This window comes from Thunnus albacares, chromosome 11, assembly GCF_914725855.1.
Source record: "Thunnus albacares chromosome 11, fThuAlb1.1, whole genome shotgun sequence".
Classification (NCBI taxonomy): domain Eukaryota; kingdom Metazoa; phylum Chordata; class Actinopteri; order Scombriformes; family Scombridae; genus Thunnus; species Thunnus albacares.
In genome coordinates this window covers 7070785-7095115 of record NC_058116.1, presented here as the reverse complement: position 1 = coordinate 7095115, position 24331 = coordinate 7070785, and the positions used below count along the sequence as shown (strand labels likewise).

Sequence of the window (24331 nt, the reverse complement as noted above, 5' to 3'; positions counted from 1 at the left end):
TGCCGTCATTTGCTAACTCACTCTGTCCTCTCATCTCATTATTCTAATTTTATTCATTCCTTCTCTCCACCTCTTTCTTCTCTGTCTTCCCTTCATCTCCTCATTTCTCTCTGTCCATCGTTGGTCTCTCCCTGTCAGCTTTGCTGTAGTATCTGTATGTATGCTCTGGATGAACTGAAGCAGTGCAGCTCATTGGGTTCTTTAGTTGGGTTGAACCAGGCACCAATACTGGCGAGTCTTAAGCAAAAATGTAAGAATTTGCTTGTGAAATGAAAAATGCAACAAACAACCCCATGATAATTGTTCAGAGCTTCTTTAGCGGTTTATCTTGTTCACATTTGGCTAGCACAGTTGACTACGTAGGTGATTCATGGAAGATTATGACCAAGCTTTTCTTTTCACTGCATGCTAGGACAGAAAAACACAGCGCTTTTGATCATAAAAGAAGCGAGAACACAGCCTGAAGCAGCAGAAACTGCACAACACAGCCAACAGTAGAAGAAAATGCCATCTAACACAAACACTGCAGCTGCAAAACCTTAAACAACAGACACTGTAAAAAACTCAGCAGCAAGTATAGATGGACTATTGTATCTACACATGCAGGTTAAGTAGTAAAAAAAATAGAATTGACGCTTTAAAAGACCCTTTGAGTCCTGATTACACCAGTAATTTTTCCAATTAATAACAGTTTATATTTTATAATACTAGAGTTTTAATCCTTAAGTAGTGTTTTTCCCACATTCCAGCCTGCAGCCGAATGATGACTGAAAATCATTTGCTTTTGTGCTGACAAAGTTGTATGACTGTCACATGGCAATGCAGTTTTAAAATGTCTGCACTGCATTACAACCCCACAAGAAGTCACTTGGACAATAGTTCATTGTTATGGATTTCCGCAAATAATTTTCTGCCTAAAAGATGGGAAATCCATGTAAAAAGTGCAGCAACTGGCTAAAAGCGACTGGCAGTAATGTCAAGCATATGGTCCTCATATGGCCCTTTACCTTCTTACCCTTTTGGCATAAAACTGAATGCATGTGTATAATTTGTCCCAGTTATTGGCTGAAGCTCATAATCTCTTCATAATCTGTTTAAAAAAAACGACAGCAGACTCAGCATAATAATCTCAGTCAGACGACAGGTGTGGGCCGTCAAAACACCATCAGGCCTAAAATATAAAATTAGCACTGAGGTCGAATGTTGTGATGGAGTTTCAGGTCAACATTACGAAACGTGCCTATGTCTAGTAGTTTCTGTCTATTTCTGAGTGTACTTGTGTTTAATGATGTTAGCTAGCTAACCAGTTACTGCTAAAGTTAACATATCTGATTAGCACTCAAGCTAATGTATCTAGTAGAGGCACATTAGCATGTTTGTACCATCAGTGTGTTTGCCGCGTAAACGTAGACGCTGCTAGCTAGTTAGCTTGCTAGTTACAACAGACAGTTTGGATGAGCTGAGTTGTCTCTTTATCAACACAATGCTTTGGAGAAAATACTGGGTCTAAGAAGAAGATGGTTTAGTGTTTGACAGTAACCATTTCTGAAACAAGTCTATCACAGTGTTCACTTTCATACAAGGTTACTGTGATACATATTTTTTCTTGTCTTGTTTATTTTGCCATCAGTGGACTTCCAACATGGTACCAGCCTAGGAAATGTGTTGCTCTTAAAATGTCTCACGAAGAGCTCTCACCACAACATATTTAAGCTATAGCATACTGTATTCATCATTAATTCCCTTTGCTCCACATTGCCTGAAAAAGGCATGTTGTGAGTCAGCAAACATACAGTTCATCCATTCTTTTGTTCATAAAAGGTGGGTATGTACCTCTGTGTTATCTCGACCGTGACCAGCTACTCCAGCTGGGAGCGTAACTGAACTCTGTTGGCTGTCTGATTCATTGGAGCGGAGAACGCTGTCCAATGAATCCATGGAGGAGGCAGAGTTAACAGAAACCCCAGATGCCGAGGTGACGGAGGAGCGCGAGGAGTGGACCATTGAACGCACCTACAATGGCGCAACAGGAGAAAGATTAGAAGAGGAGACAAATTACAGGTCAGTGAGCCCAATTCACCTTTAGTGGCACATTTTACTATCTTTTGAATATCAAGTCTAAATGGTACGGATGCTTGCATTGAGCTAAGAGTTTTTAATTAGTGCTTTCACTGAACTGATGTTAATTAGTTGCAGCTGATTAAATCTGCCACAGAGAGTTTTCATTTAAGGTGGTGATACTGTTGTCCTCTAGCTCAAAATGAAAAACATGCACAGAATGAGAAATAGATTAGTTCTACTAGATACCATAAATCTGCAAGTTTCATCTTTTTCGTATCTCCATATTTTGTCTGGCAGATCATTTTTATGTCACTTGTCCCCCTAAGATGGAGGATATCTCATTTCATTTTTAAACTACATTTTAATGCCATTAGATCACTATAGAAAAAACAGTACTGCTTAACTACCGAATTTAAATATATTAATTTTGTTCAGAAGATTCTAAACTGACATGCAACTGATTAGACTGGGTTTCATTTGTCATAAACATTTCATTACATGATAAGTTCTTCTATGAAAATGCAGCTGAGTTTTTCCTTATAGAAATCAAGGATGTATGGATAAAGATTTTGGGATTTACAAAATGCAATCGACATTTAATATGATTTTACTCATAAGCCGTGAAAATGAATCAAAATGTACAACAAAAGTTGAGTTTTGTTTACTTCATGTTCGCTGACTGTGCCAACTGATCCTGTGCGTCGATGTTGGCGCTGGCTGGAGCCGGGGTGTCGCATTGTGGCTGACGTATAGGTGGAGGCAGAGCTGAGAGAGTGGGAGGAGGTCTGACGAGCAGCTTCATCCATACTAAGAGATGCCTGAAGGAAAGCAGAGCAAGAGGACAGAAGATAAAAGACGGGCTCATGCATCATGCAAAACAAACACAAAGGGAGCATAGATGATTCTACCAGGAGCTTTGCCCGACAGCATGAAGCCAGTTTCACACTGTGTAGATGGGTTAGTGTGATGATGAATATATTTAGAGATGGATATGGTAAATATGTCATCCATCACACATAACTCAGGCAAAACAACACAGGACTAAGATTTCATCAAAACTTTCACTTTCATGTTGTGGTTGTGTAATCTCACATAGCCACAAATCTGATCAAGCCCATGATGATCTGGAGGCAACGGCTTCAAAAACTGTGACAGACAGAAGATGTCCTGAGTTGCGCTCCTTTTCTAATCTCTATAAACAGATACTGTATCTGCATATAAATGCAGAATCTGAAGCATTCTGGTTGCCGTCTCTGTTTCTGTTTCTGGTTTTCTGTAAACAGTCTGTGTGGGGCGCGAAAGAGGCGGAATGCAATGGTCAAAATTTATCTATGTTTGTTTATTGTGTGAGGAAATGTTTGACTCATGTAATAAAAGACACAAATTGCTTTCAATTTGCTTGCAATTTGCTTTAGCTAGTTGCTAATTGGACTGTAAACAATGACCCGTGGATGGAAGATGAAAGTCTCGGCCCTTTTATGCCAGCTGCTACACCAGAAGCCTGAAAAATTGGCTGTTGCCCCCAGAGTTAATCCTCATCAATGGGTTCCAAGATTGGGAGAGCACTTATCCTACTTTTGTCACTTCCAATTCTAGTTCTGATAGCTAAACTCAGGATATCTGCCAATACTGAACACCAATTTGATACTCTTTTCCCTAAATTTAAGGCATGTATACCTCACTGCATGGAACTCACTGGTATCTCACTGGTATGTAAGTTACATGAGGCCAGGGACTGCTGTGGGGCTTAAGACTTGACAACCAGACATGCCTTTTCTCGTATGCAACAGATAGCAGAAACACTGAATTTCATCATTATACTGATAGAGAAATTTTACCCAATCTATTTAATAAGGTCAGTATTGATCCTGATAAATTGTCTGAAAGGTGGTCATCTTCACAGCCTGCACCTCTGGGTTTCCTTCAGCGCTACCATGTACTTACTGGCATGGCTCAGCTGTTTCATTTTTATTTTAGTAAAAGCTGCACCGTATTGAGGACTTAGTTGCAAAACTTTGGCACTAGTTGCTATATGTAGAGGTATGTCTTTGAAAAATCTTTATACAGTTCTCAGTAAACACTGAAAGTGTTGGTGTCTATATGTGTTGAACAAGTAGTGCTTTGATGGTTGTTAGGAACACTGTGGTGCTTCTGTTTGTCACTGTTTTCACCATTCCAACTGTGACGTTTCCATGTAACAGGAAAAAACAGATCACAAAAGATGGTGCAAACAACACAGTTGGGAGGAAACCTATTGTTCAGCCAGAAAAACACAGAACTGAAGTTTCTTTCTTTGCTGAGCACCAGCACACAACTCTGCCTCCAGTTCTCTCTGACCTACATCCATTGGATTGCAGTATCAAGACAGCCCACTGAGTCTCTGTCCCTTTTGATCATAAATTTCTCCAGACCTCCATGAGTCTCATGAGCCAGTGGTTTGGCTACATGAGTTTAGTTTAAAATTTTTACCTTTTGATATAGTGGCCTCATTAGGCCGATCAGAGTTTTGTTTTCAAATGCCGAAGCATGTCACATATGTTTATGTTTTATTTTTGAAAAATTTGAGTTTTTGAATGATGAATATACAAACGCCAAGACATATACAGTCCCAGTCAAATGCTTGGACACATCATCCCATTTACTTCAATGAGAAAGTGTGTCCAAACTTTTGACTTGTATTGTATATGAAATAATACAGCACACGTCCAAACAATTGACTCACACATTTATATTGATATTAAAAATAAATTCCCACACTTCCACGCACCTTCTCCAGCTGTGCAGTGATATCGTCCAGGCTGAAGTTAGAAGCCAGCGCCGGTCTCCCATGATGCCCGGCGGCAGCTCTGATGGTGCCGGCAGGTGAAGCTCTGGTGCTGCTGCTGCTACTGCTCGCCCCGCTGCTACCACCCCCACCACTAACACTGTTACTGCCACCACCACCACCGCTGCTGCCCCCTGCTGGCTGCCTGCTACTGCGCCCTGCTGGAGGCTTCTGACGGACCTGGAGACACAGAGAGATGTGTATATACTCAGTGACCACTAGCTGACCGTAGAGAATATGCTTCAGAAAAAACAAACAAAAAAAAGTTCTATATAGGTGGTTCTTTAACATTTTTCTGTAAAAAGAAAATATTAATGAACTAAACTAACTAGATTTTAATAAACCTGAACCAACATGAACATGAAAAGACAACAAAACTGCTTTACTTGGAGGGAAAAAAAAGAGCTGGTTTGAGTCTCTGGCTTCACTGTTTTGAAAATGTTCTCATGCACAGCAACAGGAAACATGATTATAACCGATAGGAATGACGGCCAAAACTCCAACTATGAAAACAAAATCCCAGTTAAACTTTTCAACTGCTGTGGGCGTGTTTACCTTGGTATCAGTCAGCCCCAGACGGGCCATGCCGCCAGCGCTGTTAGGTTTGGCGTTGACGGTGCTGAGTTCCTGTTCGATGGAGCAGAGATCAGCCATGAGAGCGTCAAGATCCACGTTCTCCCCCTGATTCAACGCCTCTGCAGACGGACAAACAGAGAGATATCAGGATGTGAAATGAATTGATCAGCTTGCAAAGGAATTAAAGTGTATGTGTGTGTGTGTGTGTGAGTCTGACCGTTGATGTTGTAAATGGAGAATCTGTAGGAGAAGTTGGCCATGTTGGTCTCCTGTCTGAGGGGAGCTTTCTGCTGAGGAGGGCGCTCCGGGCGACCGTCATCCAGGCTCTGCATATACACAAAGAAACAATGTGTGAGTGTACTGTATGAGTGCAAACCTCTATCACATTTTAAATGAATAGTGTGGCAGAATATGGACAACAACAACAAAGCACAAAGTTATCTATAATTTGGTTTCTTCTGGACTATTTATAATTATTCTTGTGATAATTTGTGTTATATAAAATTAACCCAACAGGTAAATCCAGCCATGAGTGTATATACCTGTGTGAGTTTGTCCAGCTCTCCCAGCCAGGCTCCAAACATCTTATCCAGGTCCTGGTCCTCCTTATCGCTGTCCTCCTCTTCCTCCTCCTCCTCCTCCCTGACCTCCACCTCCTCATCTGACAATTGATCCATCTGAGGAGAACAGGAAACAAAGAAAAAGGAAGAGGAGAAAAGAGGAGAAGAAAAAGAAAGGGAGGAGAGATTTTGGTTCATTTTTCAGCAGTTACAGAACAAAGTGTGATCTCTCAGCTCCATCTAGTGGCCAACTCTATGTACTACACTACAGCTGTTGTACATTACTGCATATTCTGGGTTTGAGTCATTCCTGTGTGTCCACTCCTACTTAAAAAGTAGAAGTCGTCCCTGGATCACCATCTTTACGAGCAACCAACCGCAAGGAGATCACAGGTCAAAGATCATGGCATCGTGACAACATGTAGACCAAATAAAAAGGTTCCTCAAGCTACTTGGCACTTGGATTAAGTTTAAAAAGCTATAATAAACATTCAAAGATGACAAAATAGGCCTGTTTCTGACAGAACACAGCTGGTGGACACCATTAAAATATAATAAATGGGCAGAATCATGAAATAACAGCAGAAATTCAACAGTAAAAGAGACAACATCCTGCTGTATTTAGTAAAACAAACAGGATGAAGACTGAATCCCTGAAATGTCACATGACCTCCCATTAAGGCATTTAACATTTCTTAATACATTTGAAGGACATTATCAGGCATTTTTGTCTTAATATGTCTTTTGAAAAGCCAGTCGGTCACCTAACACTTTGTTCCAGAGTATGATGTTTTGAAAAACTACTCACAAGATTGCCAGGAACATTGATATGGATATGCAGGATACTGATGGTTTCTGATGGTTTTGGTGACCCTGTGACCTTTCCTCAAGCATTATTGGCATGTACACGCAACTGTTATGACTGGTAAAAGTCTAAGAATAGAAAAATTGTTGGTGTGTCTTTAGTATCACTTTTCTTATTGTGGGGCGAAGTGAACACAGAAGCCTCTAGATTATTAAAGTGTTACACTACTGGACTTGTTCTTTAAACTGTCAAACTGTCGTCAAAGTTCTAACTATAACACATAGCGATGTCATTATAAATCCTGTTTAAAGGGGCTAAAAATCTGTTTGACTTCTCGACCCTTTGACTCTCTATTTTCTGGAAGACAGAGCAGTCTGTTCCACAGTCTAAAAACGATAATAATAATCATACACTTGATTTATAATAAAATAATACAAAGAAGCATGACAAGGCATTTCAGAAGTTTAGAGAGAGGTTATGAGGTTTAAGGTTATGAGAGATTAAGAAAGTGTATGTGTGTGTTGGCGGGGGGTATAAACTGTTTATAAACTGTAAACTGTTATGTAACCACGCTGAGAACAAGTCAACACATTTTGAAGGGAGTATTACTGTGATTAATGACGCCAATAACTAGCCTTCACCACGTTGCACACACGCACATGTACACGCACATACACACACACACACACACACACACACACACACACACACACACACACCAGCTGTTGGATGTTCTTTGCTGTGTTGACAACCAGTAGCAGACTCCTTTGTAGCCCATGTATGATGTAGTAAGCTTTCAAATAATTCAGTAAAATCTTAGGGTAGGCCTAACTACCGATCTACTGACTCAGTAATATCAATATTTAAAATGACTGATTGAGTGTAAAAGTAAAACTGAAGATATCGGACACAACTGAACTTAAATGTATTGGTTTCTGACAAATATGTGTCAAACAACATTTAAAGAACATTTCTCAAAATCCCCCATTTTTTCTGCTATCGATATCAGTTTGCAAAATAGAGCGTTGTTGCGGTCTTATTTATACCTTTTTTTAACCTCCGCACTTTTTAATCAATACCATCATCATCACTTTTTACAGTGTCACCAGTTTTCTTTTCCTTCTCTCAGTCCCTTCTTTTATCTCCCTCTCACACTCACACTAGGTGTTTCTGCTCTTCTCCTCAGTCTGCCTTCCCTTCTCTTCTGACCTCCTCCTCATCCCTCTCCTCCAGATCTCCACCTAGGTGACCCCAGAGTATCGCCCAGGGCAGAGAGTACTATTCCTGGGTAAGCCGCTTTGTCTTCGCCCCTCTCTCCCTCTCTGGGGATAGACAGCTAACCAACACACACACACACACACAAACACACACACACACACACAAGATTAGAGAGCACAATCTCACAGACCCACATACAAACACACCGAAAAACACACCACACACACACATTGACACACACCAAGGAGCGGCGCTACAATTAGATCCCTGTGGTTAGCAAGGTCTGTCATTTAGACTAGAGGATAGGGCGACTATGTGTGTGTGTGTGTGTGTGTGTATGCGGTTTGGGGACTGTTGAGGGACTAGAGGAGCGTTGTGAAAACTCTCACAGCTGCGCTCTTGTACAACAATCTGCTGTTTCCACGCTGGCGAGGGTTAAATACAGGCCAACAAATTAACCTTTTTTCTTTGCAGGCACAATTTGAACCAGAAGAAAATTCACTTCATGTTGTATCTGAAGTCTGCCTGCTCCTTGGATAGAGCAAGAAAAATCATGGATGCTCTGACCGCCAAAAACTGATAAAATGTGCCATTAATATTTCAGCTCCACCATGCCTATGCGTGCATAGGGCTGGGTGATAATTCTTACAATTTATCATCCCTCTGTACAATCATAGAAAACACTGTACCACGATCTGTCATATTTTAATAAACCTCAGATGAAGCCCAAGGAAGCCAATGGAATGTAGGCGCGTGTGGCATTCTTGGAGATGTAGGAAAAGTCGAAAAGCCAGCAGGGAGGAACTATTTCCATAAGGACATACTGTACAATGTATTGAATGGGCATTTTTGGATTCAAAGGGGACACACTATACTTTTTCTGGTTTTCTGTTATTTATATACTGTTATGATGTTGGATGTCTATGTTAAACGTCGTCTAAGTTCCAAAACTTGAGATTAACGTACGTAGAAATGTTCCCTGCAAGTCAAAAGCCCAGCCTTCAATGTGCTCTGAACGCTTCATTTGCAATGTTTTTTGCACATCAGCTGACGTAAGCTTTTCGCATATGCCCATAAACGGCCATTTGTTTCGTGTCCTTGTTTGTTAAGGGGTTGTTGCTAAGGTTTTTCCACGTGTTCTTGGCGTTGTCCACTCTATATTTCAGATTGGATTTTGGCTCGAGCATGTACGGATGTATTTGAGAAGTTGCCATTTCAAATAAAGAATGAGAAAAAGCGGTGAAATTATACTACTATTGTTTGTTTGTTTCATAGTTTATTGACGTGGCCTCCCAAGAGGCTGGGAGTTGGCTGTGACGCAGCTACTGGAAGCTGACCAATCAGAACAGAGCGGGCTCCTCTGGAGGTGGTCCTAAAAGAGAGCTAAAACAGCCTGTTTTAGACAGAGGCTGAACTGAGTGGCTGCATAAGGAGCCAGTATAAAATAAATATGGAGTTTTTGAATTGCAAATCATGCAAAGAAATTCCAGTAGAGCCCCAGAATAAAAAAAATTGACCTGGAAATGAGCATTATATGCCCCCTTTAAAAGATCATACTGCCAGGTTTGCATGGTTCAGTCAATTAGCTGAAATTTTTACAACTGACCATTTCCTAACACCTATCATAAGTTTACTGTTTTGATTTCCCAACTGTGCCTTTCAGGTTCAAATTTATTTTAGTATACTATGAAAACTGAGTTGCAGAGAGACTTGAATTTGCTGCAGATAACTAATTTATTTTTTGTAGATGCCATCATCACATGATGATGTAATCCTGATGTTGGTAGCAAAGCACTGTTAAATTTGGATACATTTTCTGTCAGAAAACCTAACCAAAAGAGAATAAAACAAAAGGTAAACATGGACACATCTCTGTATTATACTGGTTGCTGTTCAGCTGCAGTTTCTTCACTCTCACGTGTCAGACTGCTGTTGAATGAACCACCCGAAAGAGTTAAAAACAGTTCTGTCAATCTCTGTTCCCTGTCAAACAGAGCTGAGACAGCAAGTCGTAGTGATGGGCTATAAGTGCTGTGCGTGTGTGTGTGTCCAAAGTAAACAGTAATTACTTTGCTGCAGCAGCCACACTCCTCCTGTCTGACTGACTGAAACCATGCAATCATCCTCCCATCCTTCATTCCTCCTACTCCTTCTGTTTCTTCATTTTCATCTTTCCCTTCACTTCTCTCCCTCCTTACCGTCTATTAATGTTTTTCCCTCCCTTTTTCTTCCTGCTCTCCTTTTCTTCATTTATTTCCTCCTTTTTCCATTAACTCCAACTCCCTCTTATCCTCTCCTTCATCTGTCCTTTTTCCATCCCTCTTATTCTCTATCTGGAAATTCATCTAAAAGTTCTAATTTAGTCAAACATGTAACCACTTGATTCTGTTTTCATCAGGCTGGACGGCGCTGTAACACAATGCACATAACACACAGCTCTCTCGGCCTGTCATGACAGCACACATGGTTTAAAGAGAGAAAGTTTAAAATAAGCTTTCAAAAGGCTTCCAGCAGGCACAAACAGTGCTTCCTGCAACCATTTGTTACACACTGCAAGCTACCACAGAGAGGAAGTGACCCAAACCTCCAAACCCTGACCTCTGATGTTTGACCCCTCACACAGAGTTAAATATGGAAGTTAAGACAGCTGTTTATCTGGCAGAGAGCAGACCGACTGCTAATACAATATTACACTGGAGTATTTTTCGGGGGGGAAATACAGGATCTATCCAGGTTCCCCGTGTTTAGCTGGGACATAAGACTCTAAGGATAAAAGAGGAGAGGAGAAAAACAGACTTAAAAGAAAACTACAGTCTCAAATCTCTTCTATGTGAAGCGCGATTCTCTCCTGACTCCATCAACATCTGCTGCTTTAGTGCCTTTGAGCGTCACACTGCATCTGTACAGGACATCTCCCAGTTTCCCACACCACTACACAGAGCCTCAACTGGTCTGCTGCCATAACAAAACAACAGCAGAAAAAGCTCCCTTCAACTGCTTTCAATGTGGCCTGTTCCCACGGCTCTATATCAGGCCATCACACACACACACACACACACACACACACACACACACACACACACACACACACACACACACACACACACACACACACACACACACACACACACACACACAGAGCATGGTATTTTTAAGCCTGGTTGTTGGGTTTTGTGGAGCGAAGCTATAAATCACATCCAGAGAGAAACGAAGCAATGAGTGAATCCAGACAGTTAGTTGATATGTTTACATGTACATTGTAATTTTGATTATATAATCTTGTTGCTCATTTTTTATTTTTTTTTTATATACCCGGCATAATGACAAAAGTTAGTGACATAATTGTTTCACTTGAACATGTTTGATTCTATTTCCACACAGACATTGAGTTTTAATGTCTTCTTTCACGCTCAACTAGACGCTGTAAATAAACCACACACAGTGCCAGTTTGTGTGTGTGTGTGTGTATGTGTGTTTGTGTGTGTGTTTGTGTCTTGCCAGGGTACATAATTAATCTGAGAATTCACACTGTGACATCAATTACAGGAGCGAGCCTGTGTGTGTGTGTGTGTGTGTGTGTGTGTGTGTGTGTGAGGCCTGAAGGGGCTGCCAAGTCAGACGGTGATTCTGCAGTGAAACTGTTTAATGCTTGCTGGTCTCTCTTTCATACAGGAGACATGCATATTAAGGTGATCTATCTGCTTGGACCTTGTGTTCCAGTCTGGAAATCAGCCAATGTGTAGAAACAAACTGGAAAACACAGAATGGACTTCCAGAACCAGATTTCAGAGAACAAGAACAACACTACCCACACTTTAAAAATACTGCGAGGAGCAAGTAAATCTTGAAAAAGAAACAGATTGAAAAACAGTTTATAATATATTGCAATATTGCAATGCAGTACAAAGACAACATAAAATCTGTCCTTGAGGTGACACCTGTTTATGAATTTTGTTCAAGACTTTGGACAAAGACTGTTTTCGTTGCACAGTTAGGTTTTTTGGATAGCAGTGTAATGAAAAAAAATACATTTACAGACCTTTTACATTACAGACTAATAGAATTAGGCGAAATACTACCTTATTTATGGCATTTACCCCCAATTGCACTACAGTTAAATGCACAAGGGCTGCAACAGTTAGTCAATTAGTTGCTCGACAGAAAATGAATCGACAACTATTTTGATAATCAAGGAGAATCATTTTTTTCTGATTCCAGCTTCTCAAATGTGAATATTCTCTGGTTTATTTCATTTTCTATGATAGTAAACTAAATGATAAAAAGTTCTTGCACATTTTATAGACCAACTGACTAGTCGATTAATCAAGAAACTAATCAACAGATTAATCGATAATGAAAATAATCATTAGTTGCAGCCCTTAAATGCATCATCAGGAGCCGCACCCAACTTTGCATCAAATTTGTCCAAATGTCCTTTAAACCCCGTAAGTACTTGTCAGTTCTGTGTTTTACTTCTTGTTAGTGTCTCTGCTGGTGTCTCATAGAATCATCTGTGACAAACAGAGTGTCATGGATTATCACACTTTCAAAGTGTCAGTCATGACCCTAGGTCAGTAAATGCCGATACTCTGCTGATCCTTCCAGCCTGGCTCCTGACAGCTCTGCCAGCCCAACAGTCAGTCACACCGGATAGCAGCAGAGGAGGCAGAAACAAGACTAAAGCTGTGTCCCAACTCTACATTACATATTAAATGTACACAGTATATACTATATACTAATACTCACAGTATATTGTTTTTTGCACTTAGCATACACCAAGTCAACATACTACATCATTTTATACTACAAGTGCCCTGTGCAAAAGCAATCACACATTTGCAGGCAGTTGGCTGACAGTGGAGAGTCGTCAGTTCACGTGGTTCACCTAGGCCCTCCATGATATGAAAGCTGGCCCGTGTGCTTGTGGTTTGCAACTTCAACACCTCCACAGCACATAGCCCACACAGCCATGCATTGCTTTCACTGCTGGGTATACATACTCTTTTAATAGCCCTGCACCTGCATGATGTGCGTATAATTGCACCCCTTCTTTTCAGTATGCATACCATCTGTTTTGTGTATACTTCATTTTGTCACTTTCCCAGTGCAAACGCACCAATACTGAAAGCCTGATTAGAATTTGTGTCATACATGAACAGTTCATGTATCACCAATGTTATTAGAATTCATCCTGATGGTTGTAAGAATTTGTGGACCAAATTTCAAGGGAATCCTTCCAACAGTTTTTGAGATATTTCAGTCTGAACCAAAGTGGTGGACAGACCGACAAACAAACTACACTTTGCCGTCCATGGGTGTGTTGCAGAAAAAACGTGTCTTTTACAGACATTTTGTCATTTATGAGTGTTGTATGAATATAGTCACTATGATTCTTAAGGTAATTCATGACTGAGGCGTAACTGCGGTGTAAGTGAAAAGAAATGTGTTGCTTGTGTCACACAGGAAGAAGAATGGACCGAGAGCGCAGAGGAAGCAGAGGACGAGAGAGGAGCCGCCTGCTGACCAAGCAACAATGATATCACTTCCCTTGAGACCTACAGGAGGGATTACATCATCTCCTTCTTGTTTCCCTGCTTCGTATCGACATCTGCCTCTGTCTCTCAATACAAGGAAGGGGAGAGTAATACAGAGAAAATGAGTGGGAGGTAAAGAGACGGACTGAGTGCTCTTACTTTACTTTGCTCAGCTACACTGGGCTGTATTTTACTCTGACTGTACTGTGCTAGGTACTGTGAAGTGCTTCATATTAATGTTACCTGCCTACCTGACCTACACCACATTATGTTCTGAACTCGCAGCCTGTGCGTCAGTGTGTATCTCTGTTTTCCAACTTCCATAGCTACAGTGAGGTACAACTAAACCTACTGAATTAATACACACAGCCATGGGATTACATTGCAGACAGGCACATATACAAAGTAAGGCTACAGAGGTAGTTATCCCCAGTTGTTTATAGTGTTCGACATTTTCGTCATTTGTTGGGACAGGCCTGGATTTTTTGTATGTATGAGGAGTCATAAGGGCCGCGTCAAAGAGACGTCTGTTTATTTTGTTGTACATCGCCAAAGGTAAGAGCACTGTGTGAATCACAAGTACACATGCATACGCACATGTACTTTTATGAGAAAAGAGATACATATGTGAATGTATGCATGTGATGTGGCCCAAATTACATCCCATTGTGTCTGTGTATTTGAGCCCCAAGGCCCCAGCAGATCCCAGAGGTACTCAGCTGCTGCCGTGTAACATGATACTGAGACACTAATACACGCACACACGCTCACACTAGTGTGTGCCAGATTTAGAGACAGAACAAATGAACACTGGGTTCTATTTTTGCTTCAAAAGAAACAAACAAAGCAGGCAGCAGGAAGTTAATTCTACTGTACAACTGAAGGGATTTACCACGGACATATTAAGAGAGATGGATACGGTGTGGCAGAGTCATCCTTGTTGCCAATTTGCACAAGCGGCCCAAAATATCAAAATATTTTCCTCAACTAGGCTTGCAAGTTGAGGTTACACTATATGTAACTAGAGCTATAAGTGCAGCCCCACATGATGGATGGAAAGAAGAGGCACAACTTTTCCATTTTTAGATCCTCACCACCAGTGGAGCCAAAAATGTGAAATCAGATTTACATGTCAGTCATAAATATTTTGCGGCAAGATCATTTCATTTCAATAGAATTGCTGCCATCAGTGGATTTACTCGCAGGACTGAAATAAATCTGAATAAATCATCTGCAGTCAACTTTGGTGATTTTTGACATGGGAATTTGCGATACTGACCAATAACTGACCTTTGAGGGAACAGAGCCAGACAGTCCAAAATGGAGGAATCTTTAGTAGCTTATTTGATGTGTTGGACCATCTACTTCTGCGTAACTGTCCTCCAGTATAAACACCTCCACAAAAGAGGCATGGTTATAGATATGCACCAGGTGTCGACTGTAAAAACGTGTCTCTTCAACAAACTCTTATTGTCCCATAATCAACAGAGTCAACACGCTTACTAACAGAGAGTTGCCAAATTAGCCATCTCTGAGAGTTTGACATGATTGTGACCAGTGCTACCATGATCCTGGGTTACAACTCTCACCAACAAGCCCTGGACGTACTCACAACCTATTGTGGATTACTTTTGCTGTGATGCTTCTGGTAAAAGAATGGCCAAAACACATCAGACCCTTCCTCTAAAAAAACAGAAGTACTTCCTCAGTTTCATGGTATTTATGACTTTCTATTGGCACTGGAGGAAAAATATGCCCTTATCTTCATCCTCTAGGGACGAGGGCTGTACTAACTTTCACAGCAATCCACCCTATAGTTCTTGATATTTCACCCACTGCTTATATTTGATATATTATATGATTATATATTTCACCAATTACCATTCCTAGAGCAAAAATACTGTCATGAATATCTTTCTTAAAAACCTTTATCAGTCAAGCCCAGTGTTTATATGTAGCCTACAGTATGAGACCTGCTGTGCTGCTCCACTAATGCCCTCATCTTCACTCACATCCTGTTTTATCCTGATTAGACATTATATATTTTTACCTTGCCAAACCCATGAAGTTCCTTATAATAAATGAATGAGAAACATGAACCACTCCTTTACAACCGCCCACAACCACACACTGTATGTATATATAGTGTGAGTATATTTATGCGTATACACACACACACCACTCCACAAACGGAGCAGCTGTATATGCAACTAAACTCACTCTAAAACTGAATGATAACAGGGCAGCATCCTACACACACACACACACACACACCCCTTTAGTTTATGATCTTCACAGAAAAGCCAACATTCCCAAACTAAGCATTCCCAAACCACCTCTAAACCTTCTCTCTCTCCACATAAACATTTATGTACATGTAACTCCACTACTTTGTCACCCAGGGAAGGCCTCAGTAAAGACTGGTGGAAGTTGGAGGTTAATGTTGTGTTTCAGGGCTTTGTGAACAGTCCAATGTACAACATTAGAGTTCAAACTATCCAGCAGTAAATTTGGATGAAAAAAATGGTCAAAACAAAAGATTTTTATTAAACATAAATTTTCTTCTTGACCTTGGAAATAGTAAAAGGAAGTGGCTATTGGTACGGATTCCTCCGTGTCAATAGTCTGTTTATTGTTAGTACAGAATTATTACGCATGCACATTGGTATTGATTGCACAAGATCACCTGATCAAATCCATGCTTCCCATGGTGCGGGTTAAAATGGTTAGGTTTAGGCACAAAAACCACTTGTTAAGGGTTAGGGAAAGATCATGGTTTGGATAAACAGTAAAATGTGGTAAAATTGTCCCATTCAACAGCACTAAAATGCCTGACGTGACGGTAAAAATGTTCAGTTTTGGTCTACAAGAGGTCCAGCAATAAATTCCATAAACCCAGTCCATAACAATAGAACAAACAAACGGCACGAAAAACCAGTCCAGACCAACAGCCTGTGAACTACTGGCATGGAATCCCATTCCGTGTCAATAGTCAGTAAATTATTGCACTGGTTCTGAAGCTGTAGCCGGTGCCATAATAATAAGAATTTTTTGTTGCCTTACGTTTAAGCGTACGTGTCAGGAATCATGTTGGAGTTAATGATGCAGCAGCAGAATAAGGAAAAGAAAATCCAGGTCAAGCGATGAATTCATTAATATTAAAGGGGCCCTGTGGAGTTTTCTTGTAAACAAACAAAAGTTATGGTTATACTGAGTATTGCTCACCAGAAATGAATTCTGTGTAATAAATGTGTTGAATAAATTTCCCTCCTCATAAAACATTTGCAAAGCTGATTTTTAAAGTATATAAAATCCTGAATAGTTTACATCTTCTTCCCTGCCTTTGCTGGCGTATTTCTGCATTTCTTGATGCATTACGACCACCTGATCACTGGAATACTTTGACACTACTGGCAGGACTGTGTACCGCGTTATCCTCGTGCATGTGCATGAGACAAACAAAACTTAGCCCATTAATAATAAAACTGCTCCATAGTGCTACTAGAGGTCAGAAACTCCACAGGACACCTTTAACTAACTGAAAATTGGATCTAACAACTAAAGTTTAAACATACAGAAAGACAAAAACTAGCTTGCATTAGGCAAACAATAGTAGACTTGAAACAGTTTAATTGATTAGTTAATCCACAGAAAATTATGTGTTTATGTAATTGCCAAACATTACCTAGTTCCAGCTTTTCTTTGTCTTATATGATAATAAACTGAATTTTTTTCACATGGGTGTTATTTTTATATTTGGTAACCACATTTAATGCGAACATTTCTTTGTTTGAGACAGAAGAGAAACATAACTCTTAAAAAAGAAAAACCCAACACACAAAATCATGTTACTTTCCACTATTTATACCAAACTCCTGACATGACTTCTGTCAAGTATCCAAGAATTCGTTTGCACTGACCACATTTATAACACAGGCACTCAGCTAACTGTGGCTAAACGTTGGAACCTTTTGCCGCAGAGACATTTAGTTTTCCACAGAGCTCAATAGGGATGAGACACAAGCATTAAGAGTACAGAAGCTCATATTTGAGGCTGGGTATTATTAATAGTGATATCTGATGTGAATGTGGGATAAATGCCTGGCCATACAGTCAGTGTAAGAACATTTATTTTGGACAACTCCACATAGCTTTAAACCATCAGTTGAATGCTGGCCTGACATTTTTTACAACTGGTTTGATATTTACAGACTCTAACAGAATAACAGACATACAGAATTATAATAGCATAAAACCCAGACCAAACAGTGTATGTGACATAAAAGCTGCTGTGTGATATCTGGGCATGTCTAGATTACATAACTCTGTCAGCTGAACGCTATCAAACAATCAAGCACAGACCAGCACACACAAACACAGAGCAGAAGTTTCCACAAGTGACGGAGTGATACAAAGTGATAAGAGTGTTTTAATGCCGTTTACCTTTGGTCTGCTGCTGTTCAGCCACAACACAGCACAGAGTGGATTATTTCACTCACCCTGCAGACACAGCGAGAGAAAATGTATTATTGTACATGATCACATTTCCTTTGGACGGATGGAGAAGCAGAGGCACGGCCTTCTTTCCTGCTAACAGCGCTATGTGAAAACCACACTAGCCCTCTGACGTTGGGTTTATAAAAGGCTGATGTTTAACTATTTAGTGATTGTTTTGGTAGCCATAGTTTTTTGAAAACATGTAATTTTGGGGAATACCATGTTTGCCGTTTCACCTATAGAGTCAAATGAGAATGTAAGTTCCATCTTTATGGTCTAGCACAGAGACTGCATACAGCAGGGGGAAACTGGTAGCTCCATCAAAAGGCAAAAAAATACACCCATGACAAGCTAAACTACAGAAACACACACACACACACACACACACACACACACACACACACACACACACCTAGCAGCTGTACACACACCAAATGTACTATCAGCAGGTGGCACTAGTGTGTGTGTTTCTATCATGCTGAGCAGTCTGGATGTGTGTGACCTATAAATAACTGACAGGCTACAACATTTAAATTCACTGCTATAGTCTCTCTCCTAGTGTGTCTCTATCTCTCTCAACCCACTGCTTACCTTCACAGCCTCTGTGTCTATACATCTGTCACTCTCTTCACCGTATTTGCTGATTCAGCTGAAATCACTGACATTTCACAGAATTGCCAGACCTCATTATGTCAAAACCTCGTCCAGACAGATTCAATTATGCTCTAATCACTTATGACCTTTTTTTTTTTTTTTTCGCAATTCATGCAGTGAAGTAAGTGTGTGTGGAGGTTAAATATGAGCGTATCTGGGTGAGTGTTTCAGGAGTTGCGTCGCTCTTGATTTAATCTGTCACATGGATACATATGTGTGTCTGTTGGCCTGCTACAAGCTAACCGTTGCATACAAATACACAAAAAAATGTCATCACATCACATGCACAGTTACACTGTTCCAGATACACACACACCCCAATCCCTGCTTGCATAAGATCATTAGCAGGTCTCATATGATCAGTAGCTGATGGCTGAAACAACAAGAACACTGTTGTTGGGACAAACACACACAAAGTATCTGCGCTCTACCAGCGCACTGCTCGTGCTGAAGAAGATTAACTCTTTGATCTCCTCAGTCATGTAAACCACACCATCTACGTAAACCAGCAACCGTCCAGTGATGAACCGACATCCTGAACCTGGACAGATGACTGCAACATGCATTCCTGTTTTAGAAGATGATGCTAGCATTATTTAACGGTTTGTTATTTTCAGCGTATCGCAGAAAATGACCAAATTTTAACAATGAATTTATCCCATTGATGTGTGCGGCTTAATCCAGATGCAGAAAATATTTAAGAACAAATGTGTGCTTGCTTGCCTGCCTGCCTGCCTGCAGGGTTTTGCTAAGTAATGAAAAGGTCATACAGGTACATTGATTAAAAGAATTCTGCCCTACAGTAACTACGCGTGTGCACAGTTATGCACACTTCCACTGAAAAACAGGGGTTGGCTGTTGAAGGGTTCACTGGAAGCAACTGTGAAAACACTATTTGGGTAAAACACAACAAATTCAATGATAGTGACTACAAATCAGAGAAAAAGATGAGATACCATTAAAAAGAGTGAGACAAAAGGTATTGCAAAAAAAAGAATTAGTACAGTAACAAGAAAACTAGATTCACAAATTATAGCCTAAAGCCCAAAAGGGAGTAAAAAGACAGTTATATTGTTAGACAAAGAGCAAATTGACTGTTGTCCAATGTGTTGTAACAACACAAGGGGCATATAAAGTCAATGGTAAAACATGAGTAGACGTGAATTTGCCTGGGGCGGCATGAATTGACGTAAAGGAAAAGTAGAGCCCCGGGATAGGCGCTCGACTTGTTTCAAATTGAGCAGAAAACGCGCAATACGTGTAAATTTACGCGTATCCCGGGGCTCTGCTTCATAACCGTCCAGAGAGACAAGATGGGAAAGGAGAGAGACTGAAGGGACACAACAGAAATAAGCAGAGTTTCTGCTGAGTTCTGAGTTCAGTTTGAAGCTGACCAGAACGACACAAATATGGTTGTGACATAAAACTTGACATTTCCATCACAGTCCAGGAATTTCAAACTGATGTGTCATTTAAAATAGTTCCTCATCCCGCTGTGTTGCAACAGATTACTTCACAGGAAAGTATTAGGAGGAATTAGCTAATAACACTGCTTCAAAACAGCTCATGGTCATGGCCATCTGCTCGCTGTAAATAACTATTAAGAGCTTGGTGTCTCTTGCTTAATGTCTTTGATTGTGGATTAATCACAGTACTGTAAATATCATTCTTTCGCCGTTAGTCTCTCTTCATGAATATCATTCATTCAGATTTTTAAGCAAATATCTTTCTGGGTTTTCTGTGGTTCCCTTTTGTAAACATATTAAAGGTTTAGCAGTAAAATCTCAGATAATATGTAGGAAATGTCAGCTGGAAGCAAATATTGACCCATTGTTGATCAACTAATCATTTCAACTCTGAACATATTATTATATTATATGAATTATATATTATACTAGGCTAGAGTTTACTAAGCTCTGAATCCTATTTATCCAAATTAAGCCTAAATCATCAATATGATGTTCTTAAAAGTTCTAATTCCAGCAGAATATAATCAGCACATGCACAGAGGCAGTTTTCCTATTCTTGTTTGTGCCTGTGGTTGGGAAAAAAAGTCATTTTATTCCACTCTGACAGTATCATATATTCTATTATCAGCATGTTTAAACTGAAGCTAAATTGTGTTTACACTGAGTGAAATAGTCATAGTTTTTATGGCTGCACCATTCAATCAAATGGTAATCTTTTCAATGTCACGTGTATCATTTTACACACAGTGTAACATATTTGGTGTCTATGGAAACTGTGGGATCTCTATTAGAATTTAAAAGAAAGTTCTTTGGGTTTGAACAATGTTTGCTGCAGAATAAATTGAGGTTTCATGAGTCGTTTTCACATATGAACTCCAGACAATGTCCGGAGAATCAGGTCCAGACATTTTCCAGAGTTGCTCTTTCACACCTGGGTAGAGTGTGCAGGAGGCAGGACATGATGCAAAAAGTAAGCTGCCGTTGTAATTCAGCATTTTTAAGCTTTTCACCAGAAATAAAATAGCTTTTATTTTACAAGAAATCACAGGAGGTCCTCTCTCCCATTAGTACTAGCTTCACACACCATCAACGCGCCCACTCGCTCGCTGTGAATTCTCTGGAAAATGAGCTGCTCTATTCACACATGGGCTCAAGTGGACATTCCATGGACTTTGTACTAGGGAGTTGGCAAGGTAAAGTCTGTTTAATGTCCAGTCCAACTGATTGGGACATTTGTGTTTACACATGCAGCTCCTTCGGGTAATATCCAGAAAATTTCAGGGTTGAAGTGCACGTGTGAAAGGGGCTCTATTGTCCATAAATCACAGAATAAATGTTAAGAAACTAAAGCTGACAAAAATGAGAAATCTTATACTGTATCTTTAGTTTCAAATGGTGACCTCCAAGTAAATACTGCTGCTTACCTTATCTTGCATCATGTAAATCTGAGTGAACTTAAATACGGCAAATATGAGTTTAGAGTCAGCCATGTTTTGATAACACAGGCTAAACTTGGAACGGGATTTTATTTCTGAGATAGTCATCATCATGGTTGGAAATAACATTACTAAAATCTTATTGGGCTTTCTTCACTATCTTTACTTTTGAGTCTGTTATCTTCTTTTGGTGAATTCTAATATGTTGGTAACGTATTTTTGAGGCTCTGTAATGCCGAGGCTCTCCTTCCCGGCAGAATGATGACTCCTGTGTTACCCAACAGGCCGCATTACAGGGTATTATGAAACAACATGGCCTGCCAAAATGAGACTGTAACAATCTCTGACTGAAAAAAATAGCTTTACCTCTCCATGATTTCACTCATAATGAGACCTTGGAAATGTAATTTAAGAGGGCTACAAAGTTAATAGAGTATATAATGTCATGATGCTAGTTTCCATAATAAATCAGAATAATTGGCAAACTGGGAAACATTTAATTGACAAAGGCCACTTCAAAACAATAAAGACATTGTTACAACATTTGTAATGCATTGGTCAATCATTTTGATTCTTCATAACATCAAGAAAAATAATCCTGATTGCAGCACAAACACAGATCACTTAGTTTCCACCCCGGTTCCACCTGGGTCACATTTTATTTCATGGTTTATTTTGATAGTTTGGTGCTGCTATGCAACATCTTACCATGTGACTGTAATGTGTCAGTAAGAAGTCGACTAAGTGTCAGACGGTGTATATATAGCAAAGCTGCAACAATTGATTAATTAATCAAGCAGTTGAGCTACAGGAAAATGCCAACTATTTCGATAATTGATTAATCGTTTCTCTTATTATGAAATCTTTGATGGTTCCAGTGTCTCAAATGTGAAAATGTTTTAGACATGATGATGATTAATTAAGACGGATGAAGTGGAAGATATTGATTACGAAAATAAGGTTTGAGGGTAAAAACAGCAGTGATTCAGCTCAGGAAAAGGAAGCAGACACTTCAAAAGTCTGCAGCATGTTCCAACCAAAACCAAGGTTGCCTTTTAAAAATTCAGACCACAACAGACACGACTTGCAACACAATTTAACCACAGAGTAATAAGGAAAGTAATATGCCTATATGAAAGCAAAACTGTGCAAGACTAAGACTGTGCAAAGAAAAATTCAAGTGGTTCTGCTGGCCTACAGTTCATTTACACAATTTATCACTTTTATCACTATTCAACACTGAAGTAAAAACATAGAGATTATGTGTCCAACTCCAAAGCTATTTGGGAAACTGAGGAATCCTTTTAAAATTTTATGTTATTGTAAAAAAGAAGCAATAAATGCATTTTTAAAATATTAATACTGAAGCTATACCAGCCACTGCACGTGTTAACTTGTCACGTTCTGTAGTCTGGTGCTCATACTGGGACTGTTCATTGAACACCACATAACTGGGAAATATGAGTTCATTTGAGCCTAGAGGATATGGACACTGTGTGTGTGTGTGTGTGTGTGTGTGTGTGTGTATGTGAGTGTGTGTGTGATATTAGCAACTGAGAAGTTTAAAGCGCAGGGGTGGTAGACTCCCCCCGACACACACACACCTATTTAGGACAGCTTGTCTCTTGACAGCAGACAGTTTAGTCTACCAGCAACTGAAGGCCGCAGACATACAGAGACAGGTCGACATTTTAAATCTGGTGCCACTTAACTCCTCAATGCATCCCTGATACTGTAAAGATGATGTTACTGAAGCAAGCTTTACAAAATGTCCTCTTTCTGCCAGTATTTAACAGGTCCAGTGGGAATCAAGCCTTCAATCCTGCCAGTGTCAACGCCCTGCAGCTGAAATACAAAGAGAATGAATCCCTAACTTATGAATATTATACAGGTCTGCCTAGTAACCAGCTAACACACATATAACAACCCACCCTGCCTAGACTAGGCCAGCCGTCAGGTCACATTACTCCGTACATTCTCCTACATTGCCTACTGAACTGACACACACACATTGCCTGAGGTTAAATGTGCAGCCTGTGTTTTTTTTTTTTTTTGTAATTCAAATAGGGCACATACTGCCAGGACTGGAGGGCAGAAAAATAGAATAGAATAGAATAGAATAGAATAGAATAGAATAGAAGCTGCTCTGTTGGCAGTTCCTTCTTAAATTGAAATTCAAGTCAATAATCAGAAAATGTCACTTAAGTAAGCATGAATGAGAAATGAGACCTGCTCCACACTGAGCTAGATTTAGATACATGACATTTTGATTTGTAACTGCTGGATATAAAACATCTCCAAAACATCAGCTTTTCAGGAAGTAAGTAGGCGTTCACACTGCAGGCAACTTGGTTGATGGCTGATGTTATGACATATCCTCTACATCTGGCATGACTGACCACTGGAACTTCTGCTGCCACACTAAATCTGTGCACAATGTTTCCTCAGTTAGGGTTATAGTACATATTATTTTTTTCCTTTCTCCATGGGTCAACAAGGAAGCAGTAAATAAATTCAGATTCAAATAAATACATAGCAAAAAAACAAACTAGCAATATGGCCGAGTCAATGGCATCGTCAGTGTGCACGTACACACAGAATTATGGTGACTGGCTGTTGATGGTGAAATGCTTGTTGAGTCTTGCAATAAGAAATAAACTGCCTGTGAGCCCACGCACAACCCCTCAAAACCAAGAC

At 40.0% G+C, this 24331-nt stretch overlaps 1 protein-coding gene across 5 annotated transcripts in view; it reads right to left on the bottom strand.

Annotated features, from left to right (window-relative positions):
* The window catches only part of raph1a (Ras association (RalGDS/AF-6) and pleckstrin homology domains 1a), a 69333-nt gene that overhangs the window by 26765 nt on the left and 18237 nt on the right, over window positions 1–24331 (bottom strand). For 3 of the 5 annotated variants that reach the window (XM_044365458.1, XM_044365455.1, XM_044365459.1), the window contains 7 exons: window positions 18022–18078; window positions 6004–6138; window positions 5679–5787; window positions 5441–5580; window positions 4829–5065; window positions 2727–2879; window positions 1834–2013 (listed from right to left, as the gene is read on the bottom strand). In XM_044365458.1, the coding sequence (XP_044221393.1) occupies window positions 1834–2013; window positions 2727–2879; window positions 4829–5065; window positions 5441–5580; window positions 5679–5787; window positions 6004–6138 (954 nt within the window). In that variant the 5' untranslated portion in view covers window positions 18022–18078. Of the gene's footprint in view, window positions 1–1833; window positions 2014–2726; window positions 2880–4828; window positions 5066–5440; window positions 5581–5678; window positions 5788–6003; window positions 6139–7985; window positions 8143–18021; window positions 18079–24331 lie in introns of those variants that run through there. The other 2 variants (XM_044365457.1, XM_044365456.1) reach the window with 2 other exon arrangements.